The following is a 25908-nucleotide window of genomic DNA, read 5'->3' on the forward strand; positions in this document are numbered from 1 at the left end:
GTGATGGTGCTGCTTTGAGACCGTGCTAAGCATCAACAGAGAAGTCATGTGAATCCACTTGGAAGGCTGCATCTGAGCAAGAACTGTGTAGCAGCCAAACGATCTCAAATACCCACAGGTTTCTCACTTTCTAATACAAGAATCGATATAGTTACCTGTTTTTTCAATACCTTCCTTTTGTGTCCTGGGCCAGGTCTAAAAAGTTTCAGTCCTTCATTGAGAGCTGCCTAGTGAAGAACCACAGCCAGAGACCAACCACGGAGCAGCTGATGAAGCACCCCTTCATCCGAGACCAGCCTAACGAAAGGCAGGTCCGCATCCAGCTCAAGGACCACATCGACAGGACTAAAAAGAAGCGAGGCGAGAAAGGTTAGTGGAGAAGCAGTGCTCTGGGCAATCCTTGACCTCTGCCATGTGCTTGGAGATCCCTAGAGTAGACCAAGGCGCATCCGCGTGGGCAAAACATATAGGTAGAAGAAGGAAGGCAGAGAGGACTGGGTTGCTCATGGTCTCAGTACCAGTTTCCCTTATTCAGATGGCTGAGTTTGTTCGCGTGCTGGATGAGTTAAATAGGTGTGGTCCTTCTGGGTGACCACGCTTCTTATGGTTTTGAGGTCAGATTATTTTGTTTTATTTGATTCCTCTCAGTCATTGAAACAACAATAAATATCCATAGCAAAATAATCGGTGTTCATACAATGCCTACATGTGATTGTCATCAGAGCTAAGCAGTGTTTTTAAATGTTCAGTTTTTTTTTTTTTTTTCCTGGTGAAAAATGGTGTCTTTTTTGTCCAGGTGATAATTTCCACATGGAACATTTAAGCTTTGATTCATTAAAATGTGTGTATAAAATTTACGTCTGCATATATATGTACTGGCGTGTGGGAGGGAGAAGCTGCTAAGCTGAATTTTTCCCAGCTCACATATTTCATGCCACATCTGTTGATCTACGTGATGTTCATGCTGCACCAGCGATGAGCAGAGTTGTGCAAACGAACATCTAGATAAGACCCTTGCCCCAAAGCAATCCCGTTGACTAGGAATAACCTATTAAACTGAATGTTTTCAGTGAACTCTCCAGGCCCTATCAAGGTCCTCTGAAAGGAAGATCAGATAGCAGAACAAACTTGTTAAAGTATTCAGCTGCTTGTGAACTGAATTTTAATTTGAAAGCTCATTTGTATAATCCAGCAAATTAATATGTCGCTATTTCTCTTCTTATTGGTAGCGGTATTAATTTTTCATGTGTACCTTCCAGCCCCTTGTAATAGATTTCACTACCATCAAAACAATAAAAGGGGATTCCAGTGAAGTATTAAATGTGTTTAGTCCGGCAAATGAAGGTTGGACCCTAGAGATGGAGAGTAATTGGATAAATGCAAGCCTTTCTTTTACTGTCATTCCCTTCATCTGATAAAGATGATATCCCAATAGAAATCACAGTATGTAGCACAATATTGCAGTTGGGCTTTTATGTAGATGTCTTCATTGCCTGGAAAATAAATGGATTTGCATAGGAAGAGCATATGCTTAGAGAGAGGAGTTGGTGCCTTCAGAGCCGTAGTTAAATCCCACCTTCCAGTGCCTGTGGCTTCAATAGCTTGTGGTACACCTCCCTTTGAAGAACCCTCCTGAAGAAGGGGGTCACTCACTGTCATATGGGGATAAATTCTTATTTTATGGACACCCCGCAGCTTTACGTCGAGTATCTTTGGTAGTTGGGGCTGTTGCCCGCTGTGCTGGTGCTGCCCGCAGCACTCCGGCCATGCCTGCAACCCTCGTCCCAGCCGGCATGGGCGTACAAGGTGCCAGCACCGAGGGAGACCACCTGTGCTTCCCTGGCCTTGCAGCCCCCCATAAAAACAGAAAATGGAGAGAAATAATGCTGCTTATTCTTTGTCATGCGAGAAAAAGAGAGTTGTCTGTTCTGCCTTCAGAGCTCTGGGGTTTTCAACCACTGGAAAAACAAATGAGTCCAGCAAAGGGCACTGATGAGCAATTCTGTTCCTAGATGAGACAGAGTACGAGTACAGTGGAAGTGAGGAGGAGGAGGAGGAAAATGACTCCGGAGAGCCCAGGTAAGAATCAGCATTTCATTTCTACCCTTACATCTCTTTAACTCTGTATAACATTGGCTTGGATTACAGGCTCGTACAAACTAGAGATGGAAAAAGGACAGTTTGAGCACTCAGTCCCATCCCCTGGCAGAACAGAGTATATTCCCTCTGCTGGATGGTACGTGGGTATAAACTGATGGTACAGGTCACCTTGGCCAAAAGCTGGGAAAGAAGACGTGGGTACCCCATTGCCTGGAGGATCTGCAGCGCGGTGTGGTGCTGTCACAGGAATGTGGGTATTTAGACGTGGAAAAAATGTGAGGTGAAATTAAAGAAGACTCTTTAAAATGCGGTTCCTTACATCCAAGTGTAACTCCCTATTTCCACGTAACTTTTCACCATGAAACCTTGCCGGCACTGCTGTAAGCATGGTAGGGCTGGAACTTTCTTTGGTGACATTTTTCAGAGCCGTTGTAATTAGTATCAGGTTATTCCATTATTTCACTGAGATAATGTAGTATTTGAATAGCTGGCAATGATTCATGCTAAATGTGCTTTGTGAACAGCTAAATATAGTGTGTGCCACTGCAGCACAAGACGCTTTGGTTAGAAACTTAATGTAAAGGAAACCTTTGGCAAATAAATAGCTGGTGAGCTGTGAACAGAGCGCTGTGTCTGCTACCCTGCCCTGACATTTGTGGTCCCCCCATGCCTCCATCCACTGCTCCGCAAGCTCTGTCAGGTGTTGGGATGCTGTCGGGATGAAGGGGAAAGGAGCCATAGCAGAAAGTCATGCAGAACTTCCTCTGGCAAGAGATTTAAGGATGCGGGGAGGGGATCTTCTCTGATGCTTCTCTCCTATGCAGCTCCATCCTAAACCTGCCCGGGGAGTCGACGCTGAGACGGGATTTCTTGAGGCTGCAGCTGGCGAACAAGGAGCGGTCGGAGGCACTGCGCCGGCAGCAGCTGGAACAGCAGCAGCGGGAGAACGAGGAGCACAAGCGGCAGTTGCTGGCCGAGCGGCAGAAGCGGATTGAGGAGCAGAAGGAGCAGAGGCGAAGGCTGGAGGAGGTAACTGGCCAGAGACGAGCATTGGGCTGGCAAAGACTGTTTTGGGGCAGAACAGCGGGATTTCTGGTATAAGGTCCCAACTGACTGTTCTCAGCCTGGTTTGAGAAGATCATGTCCTAACCTCTCTAGTCAGTAACCCCAAATGTTTTGGTACACTGGACAAACCCCCCGCTCATGCTTCTTGCATACCAGCCTCCAGCCACTCTCCTCACCATAGTAAGTGTTGCCAACTCTTGTGAAGGTAATAGAGCTGGTTTGCTATAAATAAACCCTTGAAATACCAAACTTAAAAGGATCCCTGGAACTACTGGGCAGAGTTAGCCCATTAGTGGGGTGATAGCTGTATTCAGTCGAGGTGGGCAAAATGCTTACTGATCCAGGCATCTGTCAAGTTCATTATCATTATTTGCTGCTGTGGACTGGTACAGTTGAGAAGAAGCTGAATAGCTCTGTTTGCCCTTTCCCCAGATCCATGTGCCACTTGTGTCCCCTTTAATCCCCAATTTCAACTTTAGTCCTTCCAGTCCCTGCCAATTACAATTTCTCTGGCAGGGGAGGGGCAGATGCCTGCCTGACTTGTGCAATGATCCATATGTGCCCCGAAGCATAAGATTTCATTACCCTTGTCTTAACATACCAGCTACAAATGCGATCGGTCATAAAATTATCCACCCCATTTAAAATCCAGCTGCAGGATTTGACCGGATGACTTTGGGTGTCCCTGAGTTGCACAGCCCAGCTGCGTTGTCTGTATGAAGCGCTTGCTTTTGGTTTAGCTCTCAGTTCCTGGATTGCAGACGTCCACCAAAGATTAAGGCAGGGGTTCTCCTGTTTTGGGGGTTTTCATGTGGTTTTGCACAAAGAAACCCATTGCCTCGCACTGAACTCATCTCAAGTGTCTCATTGAAGGGTTCATATGTTAAGGGTAATTAAATTAGCTTTCTGAAGAGGTCACTGATATGTCTGAAAAAAGGACTTGCAGTAAATGGGCTATTAGAGCAGCCACCCCCTTAATTTGCACGAGGCAGGGTGTCTCTTCCATTTAACCGGACTCTCGGTGTGCTGGGTAATGGCCCCCAGGCCAGGGGCGCAGACAGGAAGGAATTTCAGGCAGCTGATGGTGATGCTGATGCTGATGGTACGGCCCCTCTTCGAGGTGGTCCTCTGACCCCCTCCAGGGCAAAAACCAACACAGGCAGATCCCAGGCAAAGCATTTTTTCAGTCTGGTAAATATGTAGGTCTGTCGTGTTGTCAGAGCGCAGAGCATTGCGTGTTCAATACATTGTAGGTCAGGCTTTGCTTGCATCCTGTATTCTTCCCAAAGCTGGCACGCTGCTTTGAGAGAGGACGGGGTTTGCACGTAGACGCACCCTGAAATCCCCTGCCCTAGTAGATCTGAGGACTGTCACGAGGAAGCCTGGCTCTGCCTTTGTCCCCGTCTGCTTGCTGCAAGCAGTACAGGAGCAGAACAGCAGCAGAATAAAAGCAGACACCAGATTAGCTGCAATCCTGTAATGAATACAATGCTTGCTGCTGTATTAATACGTTCTCTTCACATAGAAGAAAATTGTTCTCTCTCTTTGCTGCTTCCCAGGCAGGTTTTGAATGGAGGACTAATCCCCTTGCTGAGCTGGCGAGCTCTGCCCTGAGCTACGGAGGTGCTGCCTTGCAGGGCCCGGCTGTGTGCAGCCCCCCTGGCTCTGCCGGTCCCCCCCATCCTTTCCCCCATGTCGTTAAAAGCTAATGCCACCATAGCCAGGATTTTAAATCAATTATGCTGTTTCTGGTGGCTCTAACAGCCCCCCTGGGCTCTTCACCCATTGCCTTCTTCCCAGCTGCCTTACAATTTTTGGACCTAAATTGAAAGGGAGAGATCTGCTGGGGCAAAGCCGGCGAAGAGGCGTTTTCATGCTCCTGCCATGTCGGAGAAGTGGGGAAAGACAGTGGGACTGTACCTGAGGAGCATCCTCTGCCCGCCCCAGCGTGGGGCCACTGGTGTGATCAGCCCCGTGGGCTCAGCCAGGATTAGGGCAGAGTGGGTAGCTGCGCGCTGGCGGCTGCGATGGCCCCAGCATCTTCTCGGGTCTGTCTAGCCAGGTTTAGCCTCACCTGCATCTCCAGCCACAGAGTAAAAAGAGCTCTCCTCTCTATTAGACACCGTTTGCATGGCGAGCAAGAAACATAGCCGAGTTGCTATGGTGAGGATTAAAGCAGGAGTCCTTGAAGAGGTACAAACCCTCTGTTGCAAACACGGTGGGTTGTGGCAGTGGTTAGGAGGGACGCTCCCCAGCGCAGCCGGCTGCAGCTTTGCCAGCTGCGAGGTGTCATGTATCTGCTGTGGGCTGCTGTAGGAAAACCAGAAAAATAGCAGAGGCAGAGTTTAGCAAACAGAAAGTTTTGTTGCTCCTGCAGGGAGTGGGATAGAGGAGCTGCACAAGCAGCTTTGAGCATCCTCCCCTTGAGCTTCCTGCTCGTGGAGGAGCCCCAGCGTCTGCCCTGGGGAGGGATGCTGCCTCTGCCCGGGGACACGGGAAGGGCTTTGTACCCCCAGGCTGTCCCACTATTTCTAGCACAGCCAACCAGTGGTGGATATAGTCTGGTCTGTATGTTCTTCCCATGTATTTTGAGGCAGGAAGCATCTGATGGCCAGACGGAGTACCAAACGGCGGCTGTCACAGCTGTGCCAAGTTCGATATCGCTGCCCGGAGGCAGCCAGCACACTCCATCTATGTCGCTGCAGTTTTGCTCCAGAGAACAACGCTGCTCCAGCTCTCCTACCCACCACGATGGCACCCAAACCCTTCAGCAGCAGCCAGGCTGTCGCCTTTTGGCCTCTCTGCATTTTCTTACGCTAGCTTTGCACTAACTTCAGTTGTTGACTCTTTGCTCTGGATTTATCTTTGTTAATGGGAACATGGTTTCTGCCATGCTTCTTTATGGTCTGACTAAGATGGGGTGTGCCTCCAACAGGCAGCACTGTACCAGCAGATCTCTGGGAGGAGAGACCAGTGGAAGACTCAGATTACTGTACTTTCAAAATGAAGTTGACCTTTAAAACCCAATAGAGCATCCGGGACAAATAAACACTTGGAGCTGGTGGCTTTTGGGGCTCCTAAGTCAGCCTGTTTAGTACTGCCAGGCACATTACTGTGTTTATGGAAGAGCTCTGACTCATCATAAGACGCCGTGAAGGTGGCCAGGCTGAGCGAGCACATCGGCTGGGCCCCAGCGCAGCACCGAAAGGATTGACTTCGGAGGATGCCAAGCTCAAAAATGCCTGGAGTTAATTTGTACTGGAGATGCACAGCGAAAAAGCTGGAGAAAGGCGGTTAGTGGGATAACTGGTCCATTCCTCTGTCAGAGCAGACCTTCAGTAGATTTTCTTGTGGTTTTCCAGTCTTGTTTTTAAATACTGCCAGGGATAGAGCTCCCACCATTTCTGTTCCCTCACCCAGCAGAGCTTATAATGAAGGAATCCCATTTTCTTCTGTCATCTTGATCTTCCTAAACCAGGATTTCTGAACCTCTCACAAAGTACCTCTCATTTTAGGGCTTTTTTGGGGAAGTCCACCATCTCCTAATGTTGCTCCGGCAATAACGCCAAGTGCATATATAAAAAAGTCAAGTAAGGAAGTCTGCTGGTGGTCTCTTGATGCACCTCATGCTGCCACCAAGACCTGCTGCCATCCTTAGCGTGCCTCCTTGCATCTGTCGGACACTTGAGTCTCCTTTTTCAACAGCTGACCAATTTCCTTCTTTAAGGCTGAATCTTCTTCCAGGCAGCCGGAGAGATTTAGATTTGCAGCTGTCTTTAATTGCGGTGGAAGTAAAAATCCCCAGGCTAGCTTTGAAACCGGGACCTTCATGGGAGTAGAGTTGCAGCTTTGTTTTCCCTCGTGCAGAAAGTTGGTCTCGTGAATTCAAAATGTGCACCAGAACTAACTGCAAAACCCCCCAAATTAGAGAATTAAAGATCAGTAGATCGAATAGCACTAAGGAAAATATTTGTGTAACGCAGAAGGGTGAATAGGCTTGAATATATTTTAATTTTTCCCTGTATATACATATATTAGAGATATATAGTTCCCTAATAAACCCTCCATTTGTTGCTGGCACAGAATGAGCCTTGCTGCACCAGTTTAACCACCAAAACTCCAGCTGAGCTGTAGGAAAAACACATTTCCCGCTCAGGAGCATTAGGGATCCTGCGAGACAAATCTCCGTGCAGACTCCTTGGCAGCAGTGCGCAGATGTAGTCAGGGAGGGGTTTACATAACCTCGTTTTTCTGCCATGTTGTGGATTTTTTCCTTTCTAGGTATAAAACGAAGGTCAGATCTTTACAGGGAACATAGAAGGCTAATCAAAGCATCTTGCTGTTTGCATGTGAGGTTTCATTCAGTGCAGTTACAGAGCTGGATGTTCAGGGGATAAAAAAATTGCTGCAGCGCCTTTATATGTTAACCATCAGAAGACCATCTACTGGAAGCTCTTACAAAGTGATGCAAAAACGTTCTAGCAATTAATTATAGATAAAACTTAGGTTAGCTAAAATGGTGGTGGTTATTTTCTTCTGCATACGCAGGTGTCGTATAGCTTGTAGGAACATTTTCATTAAGATGACAGCCTCCTCACAGTAATATGGTACCACAGGGGCACTGCAGTGGTCCCAGCAGCAGTCCTGTACCCATTTCCAAGGAGAGCTGCATTACAGCAGCTCCTGTAGTACAGGTATGTGCTAAGCCTTACATCTCTCTAGTTTTTCTTTGGTTAGAAAGCATGTAGAACTCATAGTTTCTGAAGCGTGAGCCTTTTCCTGCATGGAGCATCCCTTCACGATGATCCGAACTAAAAGCTCCTGTGATGGTTCAGAGCGTATGAGATCCCCATTTACCATGGTGGGAAGTTCTGACCCAGTTTCTCTACCGGTGGGAAACACCTCTCCGTGCTCCAGTGCCTGGTGTGTCAGGAAAGATGATGTTCCAGCCACAGTCACTCTTTCCCTGGTGGCTCAGATAAATGAGCCTGTCACAACAATGCAACTACCTAGAATATTTATTTTCATTTGTCACTTGGAATTCCCCTTCCACTTCTTTGCTGGGCCACACTCGTGTTTGGGAGCAGCAGCCAAGGTTTCCAGGAGCCTCTTCTTGCAAGTGTTGGTGCTTCTCCGAGCTCTCTGGGGTCATGGGGCAGCTCCAGCTCACTGATCGCTCTTCGTCCTGAATGCATCTGATCTAGCAAAGTGAGCTTGCTCCTTTGAAGTCCTTGTTTCGTGCCAGGCCTCCAAGGGCCTTCCCACCAGAGGTTTTGCCTTCATGTGTCTTCCCTCATCAATATTTAAAACCTGTCATTTCTAGTGCAGCGCAAGTCAGATCCCATTCTGGCTTACAAGCAGCTGCATATAGCTTTACCTGCAGAGTTATATAAATGCAGTCCTAATTAATTGGCGCTCTTGCCTTGCATGAATAATAGATCTGGATACTGTAAATACACACAGTAGTTTCAGGCTTGGAGAAACGTGGGAAGTGTGCATTCGCAGGGGGAGAGGGAGGGCAGAAAACAGGGAGAAAAGGAGGCAAATAAAGAGAGATCTTTGAATCTCTCCCTTCTCTTTTTTTTTTTTTCCTTTCTACATGCACTTTCCACATGCAGTTTTCAGCTGCATCTTGCTGATCTTAATCCCTACTTTAAACAGGATCCATGTCATCCCAGTGCTGCTCTGCACCGGCATGAGCAGAGGTAGAGGGGAGATGGGGGCATTGCTGGTGGCTTTGCCCACTGCAGTACCAGGTCCTCTCCAGATGTTTGCCAGCTGCCGAAGCAGGGCCGTACAGGGAAGGCAGCTGAGCATGCCGGGAGGCTGTGCCGCTGCCAGTTCAGCCCAGCTCTGCTGAGATGGCAGTGCAGTGTTTAGCTGAAGGTGTTCGTAATGCGACCATGACAAATGACTTGCTTATAATGTGACCTGACAAAAACGCCGTTGAGCTGGAGGGAAGCTCTGTACTCCTGGCCTCGTTTAATGTATATATTTCATCCCGCTCACAGCCTCAGCCCGAAGAGCCTGGCTGCAGCAGGGTGCAGAGGTCCTTCAGATAACCAGAAGAGCATCAAGCCTGGCTTCAAGAGAAAACTGTGCCTGGGGGGCTCAGCTCCCAGCTCCTGGGGTTAAATAGGCTTTTCGGTGTGGAAATGGGCCACTGCCCAGGCGGTCCCCTGGAAGGATGGTGGTACACTGCTCCCTCCCTGGGAAAAACACTTTTGTCTCCTTCCTTGGAGGGGTTTGGCTTTGTTTGCCTGCCAGATTGGCAATAAAGACCAATCGGGTGATTTTTAGTTAAGAAATAGCTGTGGCATTCACGGCCTTACCTCCTGCCAGCCAAACCCAGCCTACACAAGCATTATGTGCTTTATTCAGCAGCGTGCTATTTTAACAGAAAAAGACAACATTAAAACCCACCCCAAACCCAGAGTGATACGCACTATGATTGGAAGCTCAGGGTAACGTATATTCAACCCATGAGTCAAAAGATCCGTGCTCCTGAGTGCACAGGAGCAGCGACCATCACCAACAGCACTCATCTAAGGAGGTCAGGGAGTGCTGGTGAAGCCACGAAATCCCGTGTATTACCGTACTGCTGCAGAGTTACCACGTCCTGGTGGCATATCCTCTGCAATTTCTAGTATAGAGTTCAAAAAACTACAAACAGCCCTACGTTCGCGTTGTGCTCAGCGAGGACGGGCGTACGCGCGGAGTAACACATGCATCCCCGGCTTACGTGGGCAGTGCGAGCGACTGCGCCTGGCGTGGGACACGCCAGAGTCTGGAGCTGGCAGGTTATTTCAGGTTGGATGCAATTTTCCTTCCCTGAGGCGAGTGGAACAGCATTGATAAATATGGCTATAGGTGGCACTAAAGCTGTGCTGCAGCTCGAACGTTAAGCTAGAGGAAATCAGCAGAATTCCTGTGCAGGGTGGCGGTGGATGTTACCTGTGGATGAGGAGATAGCAGCAAGACAGGCAGGGGCTCCTCCCTATATTGAAATGTGGGGGTGTCTTTAAATGTTTGTTAAAGTATTGATATATCTATAAAGATAGATAGGTATCTATCTATAAAGATTTCTATAGATATCTATCTCTAGGGAGATATATAGAGATATATAGTAGAATATAGAGTAGAATATAGAATAGATATATAACAGAATTATAATATCTATAATAGATATCTAATAGAGTGTATCTGTTAGATAGATATCTATTATAAATATATATATTAGAGATGGATCTATTGTATTAGATATAGATGTCTATTATAGAGATAGATCTATAGAATATAATATCTATGTAATATGTAGATAGGTAATATGTAGATAGGTAATAGGTAGCTATCTATATAGATATCTATAGATAGGTAGATATCTATATAGATATCTATAGATAGATAGATAGAGATATCAAATCCATCTGTATATACAGTGCAGGTTTACTGCAGAGCAGCAGTTTAAAGTGGATGCATCTTTGTCTCCGGATAGCTCAGCCAGCTCCTTGGGCAGAGCCGCCATAGTCAGCTGCCAGTTCCAGACCTCCTTGTGATTTAGCTAACGGACGGCATTGCCAGCCTCTCCAGTGCCTGCCTCGCCACGGAGGGGAAAAAAAAAAAAAAAAAAAGGAAAAAAAGGGATAGAAAAGGACCAGCTTTATGCTTCAGCGGGTTGCCTCCCCGTTAGCGCTGCATGCATGTTGCTGCACCCAGCGCATGATGGAGTTATGGCAGGCTGCAGAGCCCCAGTAGCCAATATTGGCATTTGAGTGCCCTCTGCTGATGCTCCGGCTGCAGGGCTACGGTGCGGAGCAGCCTGTGGCCCCTCTGCTTCATGGCAGAGTATTGCAGCAGCTTGCTGCGAGCCCCTGCTCCCCAGGACAGGAGAGCAGGGTGGTTCGGGTAGCTGGAGGATTTATGCCGGGTTAAAGGCTGTGGGTGTCACCTGGGTGCCCAGTGCACCCCGGATGGCTCACAGCAGGCTGTAGGTCATCATCACCCCAAAATGCCCTGGGTTGCTGTTGGCAAAGATGCTACAGAGCCGAGCAAGCAGGGATGCGACCCAGGAGGCAGAGGGCAGGGGTGGCCTGAGGTTGGCAAGGGAAGTCCCTCCACCCTGCTCATTTTGCATTTCAAAAAGGAAAAAACCTTGGATTTGGGGTCTTCTGTATTAGCTTCTGGTCTCAGTAAACGTCAGAGGGACACGTTCCCCTCTCGGTGGGCAGTAGCTCCCCCAGCACCCTCCCTCATCCTCGTGGGTGGGTTTGGGGCTGAGACATGAGTTCCCCATAAGCGATGGGCTCGCGCGGCTCCCAGGGTGAGCCCCCCTGTGTCCGGGGCCCGATTTAACCCACCGGTCGGGCACACGGGTAAGTGGTGACCAGGCACTGCCCACGGGGCTTCACCTGCAAGTGGGAGAAGAAATGCCTGCATTGTCCGGTGCTGGCCGGGAGGATGCTGTGGGTTCTCCGTAGCCGGTGCTGGGCACCGGAGCACATGAGGTGGGATCGGCGAGCCCCTCTACCACCCCAAACAGACTTGTCTGCTGGCAGAGCATCTCCTCGGGTAGGCGGGAGCGTTGCAGGTCACTGGGCAAGGTGGCTCCCCAAAAACTGTAAGAAAAAGGACTTTGAGCTCCCGGGGGGAGGAGTGGGGGTGCTGACCTGTGCCTCCTGCCCCCACAGCAGCAGAGGCGGGAGAAGGAGCTGCGGAAGCAGCAGGAGCGGGAGCAGCGGCGGCACTACGAGGAGCAGATGCGGCGGGAGGAGGAGCGGCGGCGTGCGGAGCATGAGCAGGTAACCCGGCGGGAGCAGGGCAGTCGCCTTCAGCGCGGATTCCTCTTCCTCTAATCAGAGATTTTTCTCATAAACACTCATATTTTTTGCCACTTGAGAGCAAATTGCTTAATTGTTAACGCTGCGTGTGTCGCTTTCCACCGCCGTCATTTATTTCCATGTGGATCCACTTGCCGGCCCGCAGGTGTGGAGGCACTTGATGCAGGTTTCTCCCACCCACTGGTTCCTGGGGTGGGGTTCTGTGATGTTCCCAGTTAATGTTTGCCATTTCCCGGTGGTTTTCACCCTTTAGCCTCGGAGGTCCCTTGTAGAGTGATGGGTGCCCCAGGCTCTTTGGGCAGGGATGGAGGGTGCCTGGGCTGATTGATCAGTGTCGGCTCTTGGGCGGGATGGATGCGGGTGCCCACCTCATTCTCCTTCCTTTTGGGAAATACTGTCTCTTTTACTTTCTCTCTCTTTTTCCTTTGATCCTTGCTGCCCATGCCTCCAGGAGTACATCAGGCGACAGTTAGAGGAGGAGCAGAGACAGTTAGAGATCCTGCAGCAGCAGTTGTTGCAGGAGCAAGCACTACTTCTGGTAAATGGGAGGCCCCGGCCACGCTTGCCGCTTTCTGCCCGAGTCGCGTCCGCATGTGCCCACGTGCGCCCATGTGCCCCGAGTGCCTCCTGCCATGCCGAGACGTGGGGGACACCGTGGCCGTGAGCATGGCTCGATTCCCCCGCTGCCGCTTCTGGTTGGGTCCCCTCGCCGTGCACGCCTCTCTCGTTGCATCCCTTCCGCGGCGTCGGCATGCTCGTGCCTTCGTGAGAGGAGCAGCTCTCTCTGTTGCCGTGTAATTCTGAAGGCTGTTGGCAGCATGTTGGACCATGGTCGAGCTGTCGCGTGCCTGCACCCAGCAAACCTACCCTGCCATGCGGTTTTTCATATTCTGAGTGAAGGCTTTTGTTTTAATTTCCTCACAGGAACACTCTATCTTCCCTCTCGTGCTGTTTGCATTCTAGATGTCCTCTTTTTTTTTTTAATTTATTTTCGAGTTATCCTTTTTTAATGCTGTTAGTTGTTACTCTCACTGTGTTTTCTTTTAATCTGCAGGGATTATTCTTTTTCTCTCTTGCTATTAATTTTATTTAGGAAAAAGAAAAACCCTCACACAAGCCCTGGCCTTTTAAAAAGGCCCTTTCAAAGTGATTTACTCATTAAACCTCATAGAGCCGCAGGGATTCAGAAAGATCATACAGCTGGCTCAGCTGTGCAGCCCTTCCCACGACAATAAATTCGTCCTGCAGAGGACTTGGCTTCAGCTGGGTTTTGTCTGACCCAGTGGTGTTTGGCACCTCTGGATTGATGCTTTGTTCCTCCCATCCAGAAGAATCTGGGCAAAGTCAATGGTAACTCATAAGGGAACGTCTGAGCCCCTGCGGGGTCTCGCAGTGTTTCGCTGGTGAGGCAGCGCTGGCACCCCCCGGTCCCAGCAGACGGGGCAGTTCACCGGCCGCAAAGTGCCGACGCCGGGGTCACAACTCTGCATTTGCTGGCTCTGTCCTCCCAACTGTCTCTCCTCCAGGATGCTTTACAGCTCAGTCCCCAAAGTCGTTCAAATCAATGAGCTCTGCCAGAAAACAGCCTTTCAGATACTCAGGCCCAATTTTCCACCCAAACAGATAAATCTCCAGTTTGCAGCCCTGTGTTTACAGGCTGGCCAGGCACCCGTGTCACTGTGTTTTCTTCTGGGTAGGAATATAAGCGCAAGCAGCTGGAGGAGCAGCGGCAAGCGGAGAGGCTGCAGAGGCAGCTCCAGCAGGAGCGGGACTACCTGGTCTCCCTGCAGCAGCAGCAGCAGCAGCAGCGGCAGGACCAGAGGCCGGCAGAGAAGAAACCGCTCTACCATTACAAAGAAGGGATAAATGCCAGCGAGAAACCGGCGTGGGCCAAGGAGGTAGGCGAGAGCGAGGAGCATGGTGATGCTTGTCTGCATCTGCAGGGCTGGGCACACGGTTTGGTCCGAAAGACATATGGCAGATTGTGCTCTGCTGGGTCAGCCTCCAGCAGATGCCGTTAGCTGTACTGGAAACGCTCCCAGTTCAATGCAATGTCTGTGCATCTGCGGGTATGCTTGTGCAAGGAAATAGAGTGTAGGAAGGAAGTTATTCCATGAGGGCATGCAAGGAAGAGGATGGATCACTCCTAGAGGGGTTCACCCATAGCTGGGGACTTGTGGACATGCCAGGAACTCCTGATGCTCCTTCCTGGCACGTCCACAAGTCTGCTGGGGGTCAGGGGCACATGCAGAGGGGTGGTTGTAGCGGGGTTCCTTGCTGAGCACTAATTCAGTTCCCTGTAATCAAACAGGGACCAGACAGCTTTTCCTCCCATGCTCAAGGCTCTGTCTCTTGGGGTTGCTCTCACGATTTTCAGGAAGTCAAGCCACTTTGCTGATTTTCTTTTTCTCTCCAGCAGAAAGAGGGAATTGTTGTAACAATTGTGAGATCTTGAATATTAATTATAGCCTGGCTGAATAGTCTTGAAAAGATGAAGACATGCATTGTCTGCAGTGCGGTTTCAGGATCATGTGCAAACACTTTCTTCCTCCTTAATCTCTTTGTGGTGGCTTCAGTAAGACTGGTGCGCAATCTTGCTACTAATTTTTCTAAAGTTCTTTATGCTTAGTTGGTTTAATTTCGTAACCCTACTCCTGGACAGAAAGATCTTTTAATAACTCGCCTATTCTTTCTACTAAGCAGGATCACTGCTCTGCTGCCAAATCTCTGGCACCCTTTAGTCCTGGCAGAGATGTGATGTGCATCCAACATGCAGCTGTCTCCTGGTCTTTCCTCTTGGAAGCCCTCAGCTGCATCCACAATACCTGCAAGCATCAAATACTCAAGAAATTCAATCAGCTATCCATTGCTAAGCAAAGGCCAATAATACAAACAGTTCTTAGCCTTTCTAAACCATCACAAAGATAGATGTGGGTGTCAAAAACTCTTCACCTCTTTATACGCCCTTGAGTTTCTCCTTCGTTCCCTTCCAATTTAGTCTTCAGAGTCTTTTGGTGGCGATGCGCCAGACGACATATTTTCATGGAGTTGCAGCATCATTCTCCAGCCCTTCCAGCAGAAGAGGAGGTTTGGTAAAGTGGGTCTGCAGACGTTCCAGATGTGCTGAGCTCTCTCTGACAGGAGGGGCTTCCACCTGGGTGGTGCCTCTGCGGCTTTGTGCAGAACTGGGTCTCTCCCGTCCATCTGCAGAAGTGCTGAGAGTAGGTAGCAGGCTGGAAAAAGGGAGTAAACTCTGTCTTTTGTTGCCTGGTTTTAAATAAATCCTCTAGAATGTTGCTAAAGTACCTCTGGCACTGTCTTCAAAACTCTAACAAAGATATATAAAAAGGAATCTTACTTTTTATCTGAGGTGAAAGAGAAAAGTGCTGGATTTAGCTTTCCATTTCAAATACAAAGGCCCATTTCTTCTATTTCATGGGGGAGGCGTCTTTTTTTGATGCCATCACTGGAAGCAGGGTTTTGGGAACTGCACAACGTGAACAAGAGCAGCAGAATGTGGCCTCATACCCTTTGCTGAAATCATAGGGAAGATGAGGTTTCCTGTTGTTGGGGAACATCTCCAGCTTCCACCAATTAGCTCTCCAAACCATTTATTCTTTACCTGTGTCACTCTGTCTGGTTTCTAATGAAATGCTCAAAGCAGCGACTGTGGCATCTTTATCCTCTTGAGACCAGTAGTTTGATGTACTGCCTTGGCACAACACCCTTGGGAGCTTCCCAAAACTACTCTTCTTGCCTCCATCCTCTGTTTTATCTACTGCACAGTCCCACTTTTAGCACAATTCAGCTACTTCACTGCATATATTGAAGTACCATCCTTGCTGGCTATACAGATAGACTTGTGCTGATACTTAATCAGCCTACCATGGTTCTTACTATAGTTTAGCAATTTCCATACCCAACCCATGCGTACTAATTTAACAGAAATGAGACACTGTTTTCCTTTGGGAACAAGGAAAAGACAAGTCTGGTGCTCAGCCTACAACTTCTCAAGGCTCTTCAGGGCTTACTGGGATATTTCCTGAGGATTTTGCGTGATATCCCATGCCGTCCTTGTTTTTCTGCTCATCAGTCTCAAGTCTTCTCTCTCAGGAGCTTGATCGCCACAGCTGAGTTCTCCTCGTGCCGTGCCCCTCTCTGCTTTTCATGCCTCTTCTTTATGCACTTATTTTCCCACCTCACTCATCTTCACATGGTGACTCCAAGACCCTGCAGACATGGGGTAAAGCATAAAGGTGAGGCTGTGGCTGCTCACCTTGCGGTTGTGTCCCTGCGTCCCCTTGCTGAGGGACTGGCTTGCTGTTGAAGACAAAGCTCTGGGTTAGGAACCAGGTTCTACCGCATCTTTCATAGCTTCCCTGGAGTACAGTCAAGGATTTCTCTTTTTATGCTAAACAAAACCATCTGATCAGATAGTCCTACCAACACGCATGGATGCACATGCCCATCTCCTGTCCCTTCTACTGATCTTCTTGTGAGTGAAGGGTTATCCACTGGAAGTTAACTTGGGATATAGCTTGGGTGCTGTCCCAGGCCTGCCCTGTTTACCCAGGCACATCTCTTCTTATCATCAAGGACTAGCTGGGCCTTTTCGGACATCATGTTGGGACCCTCTGATGATCCAGCCAGGAACGTGGCATTAGCACTCTAAGTAGTAGTACTGTAATTAGCAACTCTCTCTGTTACTGACTCTTCTGTTATGAACCAGTATTTGCTAAACAAAGTGATGCAGATAGCCAGGTCTAACTTCTCAGTGACAAAGAAGCTTGGTCAGCTGAAGGACAGGCTTGGGCAGGTATATGCCATGCATGACCATGCATAAAGGAGGGGACAGGTTTAATCGGATGTTTTCCATGCGGTGGTCGGGCTCTGCGGTGCTTTCCTGCAGCTCAGAGCTTCCCGGGAGTTCGGGGCTCGGCTGTGCGTCACGAGCCATGCTGTTCTCTGCAGCAGCCAACGCGCACGTCAGCTCCTCCTTCAGTCCCCGTGGCTTTTATCCTGCTCTTGCTTTGAAGTGATGTATTAAAACATTAGCAGCCTTCCACTGGGACCTGCACAGAAGCTGCTAGGGATGTTTCCCATTTGAGAGGAACTTGAGTTCAATTAGAGATGACTGGAACCAGAGCAATGATGAATTCCTGCAGGGTTTTGCTGCTTTTTCCCCCTCTCTGCTTAACGGTGGAGTCAGTAAGGCTCTATGAAGTACAACTGGAGAGTCCCAAGAGCATCCTCTCCTGTGCTGGTGCAGCAAAGCGTTAGCGAGGAGATGCTGGCAGCGGGAAAACCAAGCGTCTTTCTCCTTCCCAGTACACAGACAGCCCCATTTCATCACTCTCCTGCCTTCTCCCCCACGCAAGCTTTGAAGTCCTCCGAAATCAGCCACGCATTACGGCTTGGCAGCGTGCCGCAGAGCGCCTACAAACAGCCGGAGGGCTCGGCAGCGGCACCGTCTCTGCCTGCTGTCGTTTGTGCCAAGGCTGGGCTGATAAGGAGATGTACTGGACCGAGCCTGTGACCCAGTGCTCGTGCTGCTGCTCCCTTGTTCAGAGGGAGTTCTCCTTCCCATCCTTGCGTCCGCTCCTGTGGGCATCGCTGAACCGAGCTCTGCACGGCCTCTGCTAGCCAGTGGGCAGTGCCAGGGGAAGTTGTGACAACCTCTTGGGACACAGCAGTGGCCCGGGTGGTCCCTCATGAGCTAGAAAGGAAAGAGTCCGTAACACACATCTCTTACTTAAATTTTACTTGGACTCCTGCTCAGTATCTGGAAGAGGAGAAGATTCGTTTTTATTAATATAATGGCTCTTTTGTTTCAGAAGTATTTACTTAAAGAAGAGCTGTGGTTCTTTCCAAGCAAACCTGTTTTAAAGATTGCCTTTTAACATGACATTGTATATGGTGGAATCAAGACATGCTAAGCGTATTTAACACACTAATGATACGTAAATGAAAATATACATCAGATCTCGAGGTATCAAAAATTCTGCATAGCATATGCTGCATGAATATCAATGCATACAGTCTAACTGCAGGAGCACCCAGATTGCACGTATGTCTGGGTTAGCTGAAACCACTGTATTTCCATCAAGAGTAACTGAAAGCACTGGGCTTTGGGTTTATTTCTCTACCAGAAACAGAGGTTTTTCCCCTTCCATACATGACAAGGTGCCAAACTCGCTAAATCTAGGTCAAAGCCAGATATTTTATGGCTGCCATATTTATTCTTTTATTCAGATCAAACAAAAGCACTCCTCATGGTGTTTATAGTAGTGAAGGAAAAGGGTCCCCTTGCTTAAAGATACATTTGAGAAGAAGCAAGAGCTTCTCAGGAGCCATCTTCTAAAAACACCTCTCTGAGGCATGTTGCCTTTTCTTTATTTTTCCATTTCATATTCAGAAATGAATTACGCACATAAATACAAATAGTCCTTTTGGTGTCTTTAAAATGCATTTATTGCAAAATCTGCTGGGTAACTTGGATTCCATGATCATACAATATGTATGATATACTTAAAGAGAAGAGAGCTTCCTATATATATTTGCATACCTTGGTTTTCAGTTGGAAATGGCTTTTTATGGGGCACTCACCCACTCTCCCCATCTCGCCACAGGTGGAGGAGCGCTCCCGGCTCAACCGTCAGAGCTCGCCGGCCATGCCCCATAAGGTGGCCAACAGAATTTCTGACCCCAACCTGCCTCCTCGCTCGGAGTCTTTCAGCATTAGTGGTGTGCAGCCGGCCCGGACCCCACCCCTGCTCCGACCCGTGGACCCGCAGGTAACGGTGCTTCCCCCGGCCGGCTCACCTACCGGAGCCAGGATGCTGGGGGTGCTGGTAAGGTAACAAGAAAAAGAGCGGATTAGAGGGAAATAGCGTCTTGCTCCCTGGTTTCTCAGCCTTAAGCGTATTCGTGAGCAGCATCTACATTCATGAGTGGATTCCTCTTGTCACCTCCATGTGTTAGAAACATCACGCTGGTTTATACCTTCCTTTGAAGCATCACATACTGGTTACTGCCAGAAACAAGCTGGAGGACTGAGAGGAACCGCTGGTCTGGTCCAGTGCAGCAGTTGCTCTGTTCCTCTTTGGATCTGGTTTATGTAAAGGACTAAAAAAACCACAGCGCCTGGTACAAAAGACCCAGGACGCTTTGATGCTGAGGAACATCAGAAAGAGGTTTTGCTTTCTTTGCCGCTTTAATTCAAGGTTTTGTTTTGGTTTTCCATTGAGTTGACATCAGTCACAAACACATCTGGAGAGGGCATAGATCACCATGACCATCTAAAAATTCCTCCCAGCCATGAGGTCTGTAAGTACTCTGCCACTGAAAGCTCTGCACCGAGTGTCGGTGCTGGCTCTGGTCCAGCCCCTGGAAGTGCTTCCGCAGACTCCTGCGGGGATTTCAGAGGGAAGTACAAAGCCTTTGCTCCATGTCCACATGGGCTTTCTATGGGAAAATGTGCCAACTAAGTGCCATCCACGTGTGGTATGCTGTAGGTCATCAGTACAATGCCAGCTTTAAACAAAATACGTGCAGGAAGGCCCTTAAACATGCGGCTCTTTTTTCCCCAGTGTACATGGTCTATATACGTTGGGAAGTGGGTAAAACCCCACTTCACTGTAATCTCTCCGATTGACCAAATACTTTTCAGTGACCTTTTTGACAACCTATATTGTCAACAGCTACAAAGACTTTTGTTTGGCAATAAGATACTAATGAAAAGGTTGTTTGAAACCCGGAGACTCATGTGAATGTATGCATGCATATACATATACACAATACATGTACATCTGTACGTAGACATGTATGTAGAAATGTCAGATAAAAGTTCCAACCCCGCTGTATCAAAGAAGTGCAGCTTCACATGGTCCTGGGAAGAAGCTCTGATTTCACAAACTCTAACTATGAATTTCTCAGATTTCCCAAAACAGATGTCAGCACTCCTTTCACTCGTGACCCTTAGATCTATAGAGCTGATCCATGGGATAGGAGCTACCTAGACCTATAGAAACTCATGCCTCAAGATATTTTTTTAAGCCATCTATGCCTCAGAATTCCTGACAATTTTTTTTATTAATTATTATTTATTATCGTTTCCTTCTTTTTTTCATTTTTAACAAGGAAAATCCATGCCAAACCTCATGAGCACAACCTTAGAGGTGCAGGCGTAGGAGCTGGAAATTCGGCCAGCGGCAGGCAGAGCCTGGGGCGGGCATGGTGTGTGCGGGAGCTGGCAGGAGGGAGCAGCCGGCCCCTGCTCCTGGGGTGGTACCCACAGAACGGCGCGGGGCTGTCGGCGCGAGCCGTGTCACCGTGCGCACGCACGAGCGGTCAGGACTGAAGCATGATATTGCCTGATTTTGAAAGGCTGAGCCGTGCAAGCGTGATTTTTAATAGCTCTTGCGTTGAAGCAATGTAAGTCAGAAGTTCCTGAAACCAAGGCAGTGCTGATCTCAAATCGAGGGGACTTTTTAGTGCATCCAAAGTGCTAATAAATTTTTTTTTTTTAAATCAAATTTTTAAATAATTTTTTTTTAATTCCTTTTTTTTTTTCCATTTTGTACTGATAGTTCTGTTTTGACTTGGTGCTTAGATTCCACATCTGGTCACTGTGAAATCCCAAGGAAGCTCCTTGTCTGGCTCTCAGTCACTGCATGAACAGCCTGCAAAGGGACTGGCTGGGTTTCAGGAGGCTCTGACGGTGACCTCTCACCGCACTGAGATGCCAAGGCAGAACTCGGACCCCACCTCAGAAAACCCTCCTCTGCCCCCTCGCATTGAAAAGTTTGACCGAAGTTCTTGGTTACGGCAGGAGGAAGACATTCCACCAAAGGTAACACTATTGCTCCTCACTTTCAGCACGTCAAAGACGCAATCCCAGAGCTAAGTCCCCACGGGACGGTGCTGTGCTCAGCACCTCCAGCAAAGCTGAGTGGGCAGGACTGAGCCCATCCCCGTGGCTCTGCGGCGGGTACCGACCTGCCCGGGGGCTGCAGTTCCCGAGGCAGGTTTTGCACAAGATGCTGGGAGCTGCTCTTGGGTGCACACGCAGCGCTGCAAAATAGTGTTGCGCTCCAGCAAGAAAGTTCTCGAGCCTGGACAGGGGCCAAAATAAATTAATATCTCATCTCCCTAGGATAAAAAACAACCTTCTGTTTAAATAGAATTATAGGAACATAAAATTTGTCATACTTAATAAGACGGGTCCTTTTTAGTCCGGTGCCGTGCCTCCAGTTGCAATCAATATTTGATGGAAGACTTGTAAAGGCTCCAGCAGCTTTATACCTTCATTGACACTTTGGCAGTGTCTGGTAGTACCTCTTTAATTAAGACTCTTCTGGACCAGTATTTCGAACACATTGTTTATACACCTTCATTTTGGAAAAATTAGCACATGGCCATTAAAGTTCCTCTTACAGTGAATCAGCGCTCCGCCTGGGAGGATTTTTACAGAGAAAAAATGATTACAAATTGATTAGTGACAGCGAGGCAGTGTTTGTCCCTGATTGAGAGGCAGTATTTCTATGTATTAACAAAGTAAGTGACTTGCCTTTTTGAGAACAAAATATCAGCTACGAGGTAAGCCTCCCTGTGCAAGGGATCTATGGTGGCATGTCACATATGTTAATGATATTCCTATTTCTGCTACCACCAAGGGATAAGAGACATTGGTGCTTAATTAGGAGGAAAAGCAAGCCAACAGCTCCTGGAGTTGTTTGTGTGCTTCGCTCCTCAGTAGTGCAGAAGGGTGGCTGCCTGATTTTAACCCAGTTTTGAGAAACCCCTTGCAATTTAAGGCTGGCTTTTGCCTTGAGTCCTTTGAGAAGGGCGTCTCTTAACTGCAGTAATGTGCTACGCGGTGAGTCCACAGCACCTGCTCCTTGGAAAGAAGCTGTTTTCCAGCCCTGTGGAATATTTTTCCCCTCGACTGAGGGAACATGAGCTGTGGAAGGGGTCTCCAGCAGATCGCATTTAAGGCCATCCTGTCGGCAGTAATACCCATGGGGAGTCTGACCACATTTTACTGCCCGAAGTGGGTTTGATGTGTTTGTAAGCGGGAATGAAAGGACTGCCCCGTGAGGCAGGGCCAGCTGTCTCTGTGGTCTGGGGTCTTGTTTCTGCCAGTGCTTACGGCTGGATGCTTCAGAGGAAGGTAAAAAAAAAATCCCCAAGTCCCGACTGCAGAGTACCCTACCCGGAGGGGAGATTGCTTTTTAATGAGACAAAAGCTGTAGCTAGCAATGCCGCAGAATATAAAGCTCGCTGTCTAAATCTTTTTATCTTGCCTAACATAACTGTGTGTTTATTCTCAAAAAAAAAAAAAAAAAGCCTAATCCTTTTTTTTGCTAATCCCGCCAAGCCCTTGGCCTCTCTGTTATCTGGTGCAAGGTATTGCACAGTGAGTATCGTCGTGCCTTTCCATGTCAGCCTGCACTGCCAGGGGATGAGACCACCGTGCCCGTGGCCACGCGGCGATGCCCGTGCTCCCACGGGACGAGGCAGGGCTCTGGGGTTACCTGCCGTAGCACCCGTAGGCTGCGGTTGGCTTTGGGTTTCTGTTGGCAGTGTTGGCGGTGAGCTGTCGTGCTGGCAGCGGGGTTTTGGCAGCGGCATCTGAAGCTCAACAAAGGTCATAGGGTTTGATTGCGAGTGTTAGGTGGTTCAGTCTGGATCTTTCCACTGTCAATCCTCTTGTTTGTCCACCAGTCAACACCTTCTCTCTGCTGGTGCATGTTGTATCTGAACTAGAGATGCTAAAAGCTCCACCGTGGCTGCTGAAATGCACTTCAGTCTGAATTTTACCTTATAAATTACTTTTCTGGGGTTTATTGGATTTAGATTGTATATATGTGTGTGCGTACATTCAGCTTTTGAAAAAGTAAATGCCCTGTTTGATGGTAGCTGGGCTGCTCTGTGTGCTGCTCGGGGCTCCTCTGCCGGGAGCATCCCTGGCCGCACCTTTGCAGCTCGTTTCTGTCTCACACTCCAGTGATTCCTTCTAAAAGCCGAGAGCTGTGTGTTTTATAATTGCTATAAATATTGCGTATCTCTCAATGGGAAGTCAGTTGTAAATCAAGTCTTACGGCAGCGCTGAAAGGTGATCTCTGAGATGTGTCAACGGCTGCCTGACGTGGTGGGGCCGGCTCGGTGACAGAGGGTATCTCCATTCCTTTCCAGGTGCCTCAACGAACCACTTCCATATCCCCTGCTCTGGCGAGGAAGAACTCCCCAGGGAACGGCAGCGCCCTGGGGCCCCGGCTGGGCTCCCAGCCCATTCGGGCAAGGTACGGACACCGAGGGGGACGGGCAGGAGTGATCCCAGCATGCGCCCAGCCGGGGAGCCTGAACACGGGCTGGGGTTCAGCCCTGCTTCTGCTCACTGGTAACAACACGAGATTTGCAATGCTTCTCTTGTCGCTGGGATGAACTAGTTTTGCATTCGTTAGTATTTTGTAACAACAGCAAAGGCCACGAGTGCTTGGATCCCTGGGAGGTTTTGCTCCCTGGGCTGAGTACGTTCCCGGGCATGGCAGGGTTTGGAGGTGGATGCTGCATCTGCTGCTGTGGGGTCAAACGGGAATTTGGGCGCTCCCTTTAGTGGAATTAGGTTCTGGTTCTCCCAGTGTCACCTCTTGCATTTAAGGGGATCCATATAAGCCAGTGGGGAGATCTCAGTGATACATACCATACGTTTCCTACTGTTAGAGCAGCTTTTCACAGATAATGACCAAGGAATGTGCCGGGGGACAGACACTGATACAGCTTGGTGAGATCTTCCCTAGATGTAGATCAAGGAGATGTAGGTCAAGGATTCCTTTCAGCTTCCTAGGACTAGCGCCTTCAGCTTAGCCAGATCGAGGTCTCCAGCACTCTGGTGTGCACGGCGCGCTCATAGCACCCCGAGGAAGGATGCTGCACCGCATCTGACATCTGCCATGCCAGAGCTATCCCTGGGCATGTTTAAAACAAGCAGGGAAGTTGAGAAGCTCTGCACAGAGCCGGATGGAAAAAATGTGGCTTAGTCATGCGAGAGCTTGTCTCTGGTTTGCAGAGCATCGTGGGCAGATCTAGACCTCAGACAAGCGAGTCTCAGGGTAAATATGTGTTCCACATAGCCTTGCGTGATGGAGCTCCTTGGTTTCTTCTTCCTGCCTTGTCCTGTTAGGGTGAGGTCAAGAGCGAACACTGGGATGTTCGTGGCCATGTGCTGTCACCAGTTTTCAGCATACGCCTTTCTTTCCAGCTCAGTGCCCCAGCCATGCATCAGCAAACTCGGGTACAGCGGGCAGCAGCTTGGAGTGGCTGGCAGGGGTAGCGGAAGGAGGAGGAATCTTTTTTGGTGGTGGTTTTTACATTAGACAAAAACCACGCATATCGTGGTTGGTTCCTCTTTATTGCTCAAGGCTAAAGCATTTTGTATTCTTGAAAATGTTGTTCTTTTAATTAGCTGTTGCTTGAAGGACGATTTAAAATGCAGAGGAGTATTGAGCTGCATGGTCCTAGTAAGTGATAGTATTGAAAGTAAAAAGGATAATGGGAGTCTGTGGGATTCAATGAAGGTTGCCCAGTGTTTCCTTCAGCCTCCCGGTCCCAGTCCTGGTTGGTACAGGTAAATACATTAGTATTATTTTATTCAAGTACATTCCATGAATTAATTTAGCTAAGGACATGTCAGCTGTACAGCATGAGCTGGAGGCCTTCAGTTTGATGAAAATTGGAAGTGATTAGGATGCTGCCATGTCCATTAAACTAAGTATTCGGTGAAATAGTTTCACATTTCATTTCTCTCACAGTAATGTAGCATTTCTCCAATTTCACTTTTTAACCACCTGTCCTATTGGTTCTTGATTCCTCGCATGCATAAATGTAAATATTATTAAAATATGCTTTCTTTTATTTGTTACCCTATTGTAACAAATGAGGGGATATTTCCTTGGACACAGAAAGTTACTGTCTTGCTCTCACCATTTTAATACCCACGTGTGTCAATGCAAGATAACACTAAGCAGTGATTTTATATAATATCCATGCTAAGTAGTGTCCAGACGATTCTGCCAACGCCCTCATTTTGGCAAAGGGCCTTTGCACAATTGGCACCGTTGTGGTTGTTCTCCGAGGGACGTGGCGTGCACCCTCCACACGCCTTGCACTTCATGTGCACACCTGCCAATTGCAATTGCGTTACGTCATGTGGCAGTATTGCCGCATCATTTTTATGTACACAGGGTCCTAATTGGATTCAATGGAGAAAGCTTTCTGTACATTTTTAGCGGGACTTTGAATAATAAGATCACTTAACCGGAATATTGTATAAAACCAAATTGCGTAACTCTGCGTTGAATATGTCTTCTGATGTCATTTCAGTGCCAAATAAGAATTAATTTCCTAAAGGCATCTGATACTCTGAGTCACTCTTTGTGTATCAAGGATGCTTTTTATTCTAGATTTATGTATGTTCACAAGGGTGAAAGAAATCAAGGAAGAAAAGTGGATATCTTATGCAAGTTTAAAGTGAAGCCATGAAAATTGGGAAGTGGCAAAAGTGATCTGCAGCCTTGTTGCAAACTTGAGATCCTTTCTTTGCTGAAATATTTCTTTCTCTGTCTAACAGCGATTTGCAAATTCCTGCTTTTATGATGAATATTGGTGGTTAATTCAGATAACTCCAGCATTGCACATCTACAGGCTGAAGGGGAGTTCTGAGCAAAGAATTTTTTTAATTTTTGCTGAATTTGGCAAAATAAGAGTAGAAAGCTGCTCCAGCCAATTTTTCATCACGGTTGTCTTCCGCCTCCATAAAGATGTTGAGTGCCTAATTCAGCTCCCATGGATTTCAGTGGGGCTTGCAGGCTCAGTAGCTTCAGAAGAGAAGACCTCAGCCTGGTCT

At 48.3% G+C, this 25908-nt stretch overlaps 1 protein-coding gene across 5 annotated transcripts in view; it reads left to right on the plus strand.

The window, feature by feature from the left end:
• Positions 1-25908, plus strand: part of TNIK (TRAF2 and NCK interacting kinase) — a 167502-nt gene that overhangs the window by 115539 nt on the left and 26055 nt on the right. For 3 of the 5 annotated variants that reach the window (XR_012043487.1, XM_072868176.1, XM_072868179.1), the window contains exons 10-18: positions 194-369; positions 2013-2079; positions 2925-3129; positions 11853-11963; positions 12454-12540; positions 13700-13900; positions 18632-18796; positions 20614-20853; positions 23199-23305. Coding sequence is in view for 4 of the 5 variants with exons in the window: in XM_072868176.1 (XP_072724277.1) it covers positions 194-369; positions 2013-2079; positions 2925-3129; positions 11853-11963; positions 12454-12540; positions 13700-13900; positions 18632-18796; positions 20614-20853; positions 23199-23305 (1359 nt within the window). In the remaining variant the exon portion in view is untranslated. The remainder of the gene's footprint in view (positions 1-193; positions 370-2012; positions 2080-2924; positions 3130-11852; positions 11964-12453; positions 12541-13699; positions 13901-18631; positions 18797-20613; positions 20854-23198; positions 23306-25908) is intronic. The other 2 variants (XM_072868177.1, XM_072868180.1) reach the window with 2 other exon arrangements.

This window comes from Ciconia boyciana, chromosome 7 (assembly GCF_034638445.1).
Source record: "Ciconia boyciana chromosome 7, ASM3463844v1, whole genome shotgun sequence".
Taxonomy (NCBI): Eukaryota; Metazoa; Chordata; class Aves; order Ciconiiformes; family Ciconiidae; genus Ciconia; species Ciconia boyciana.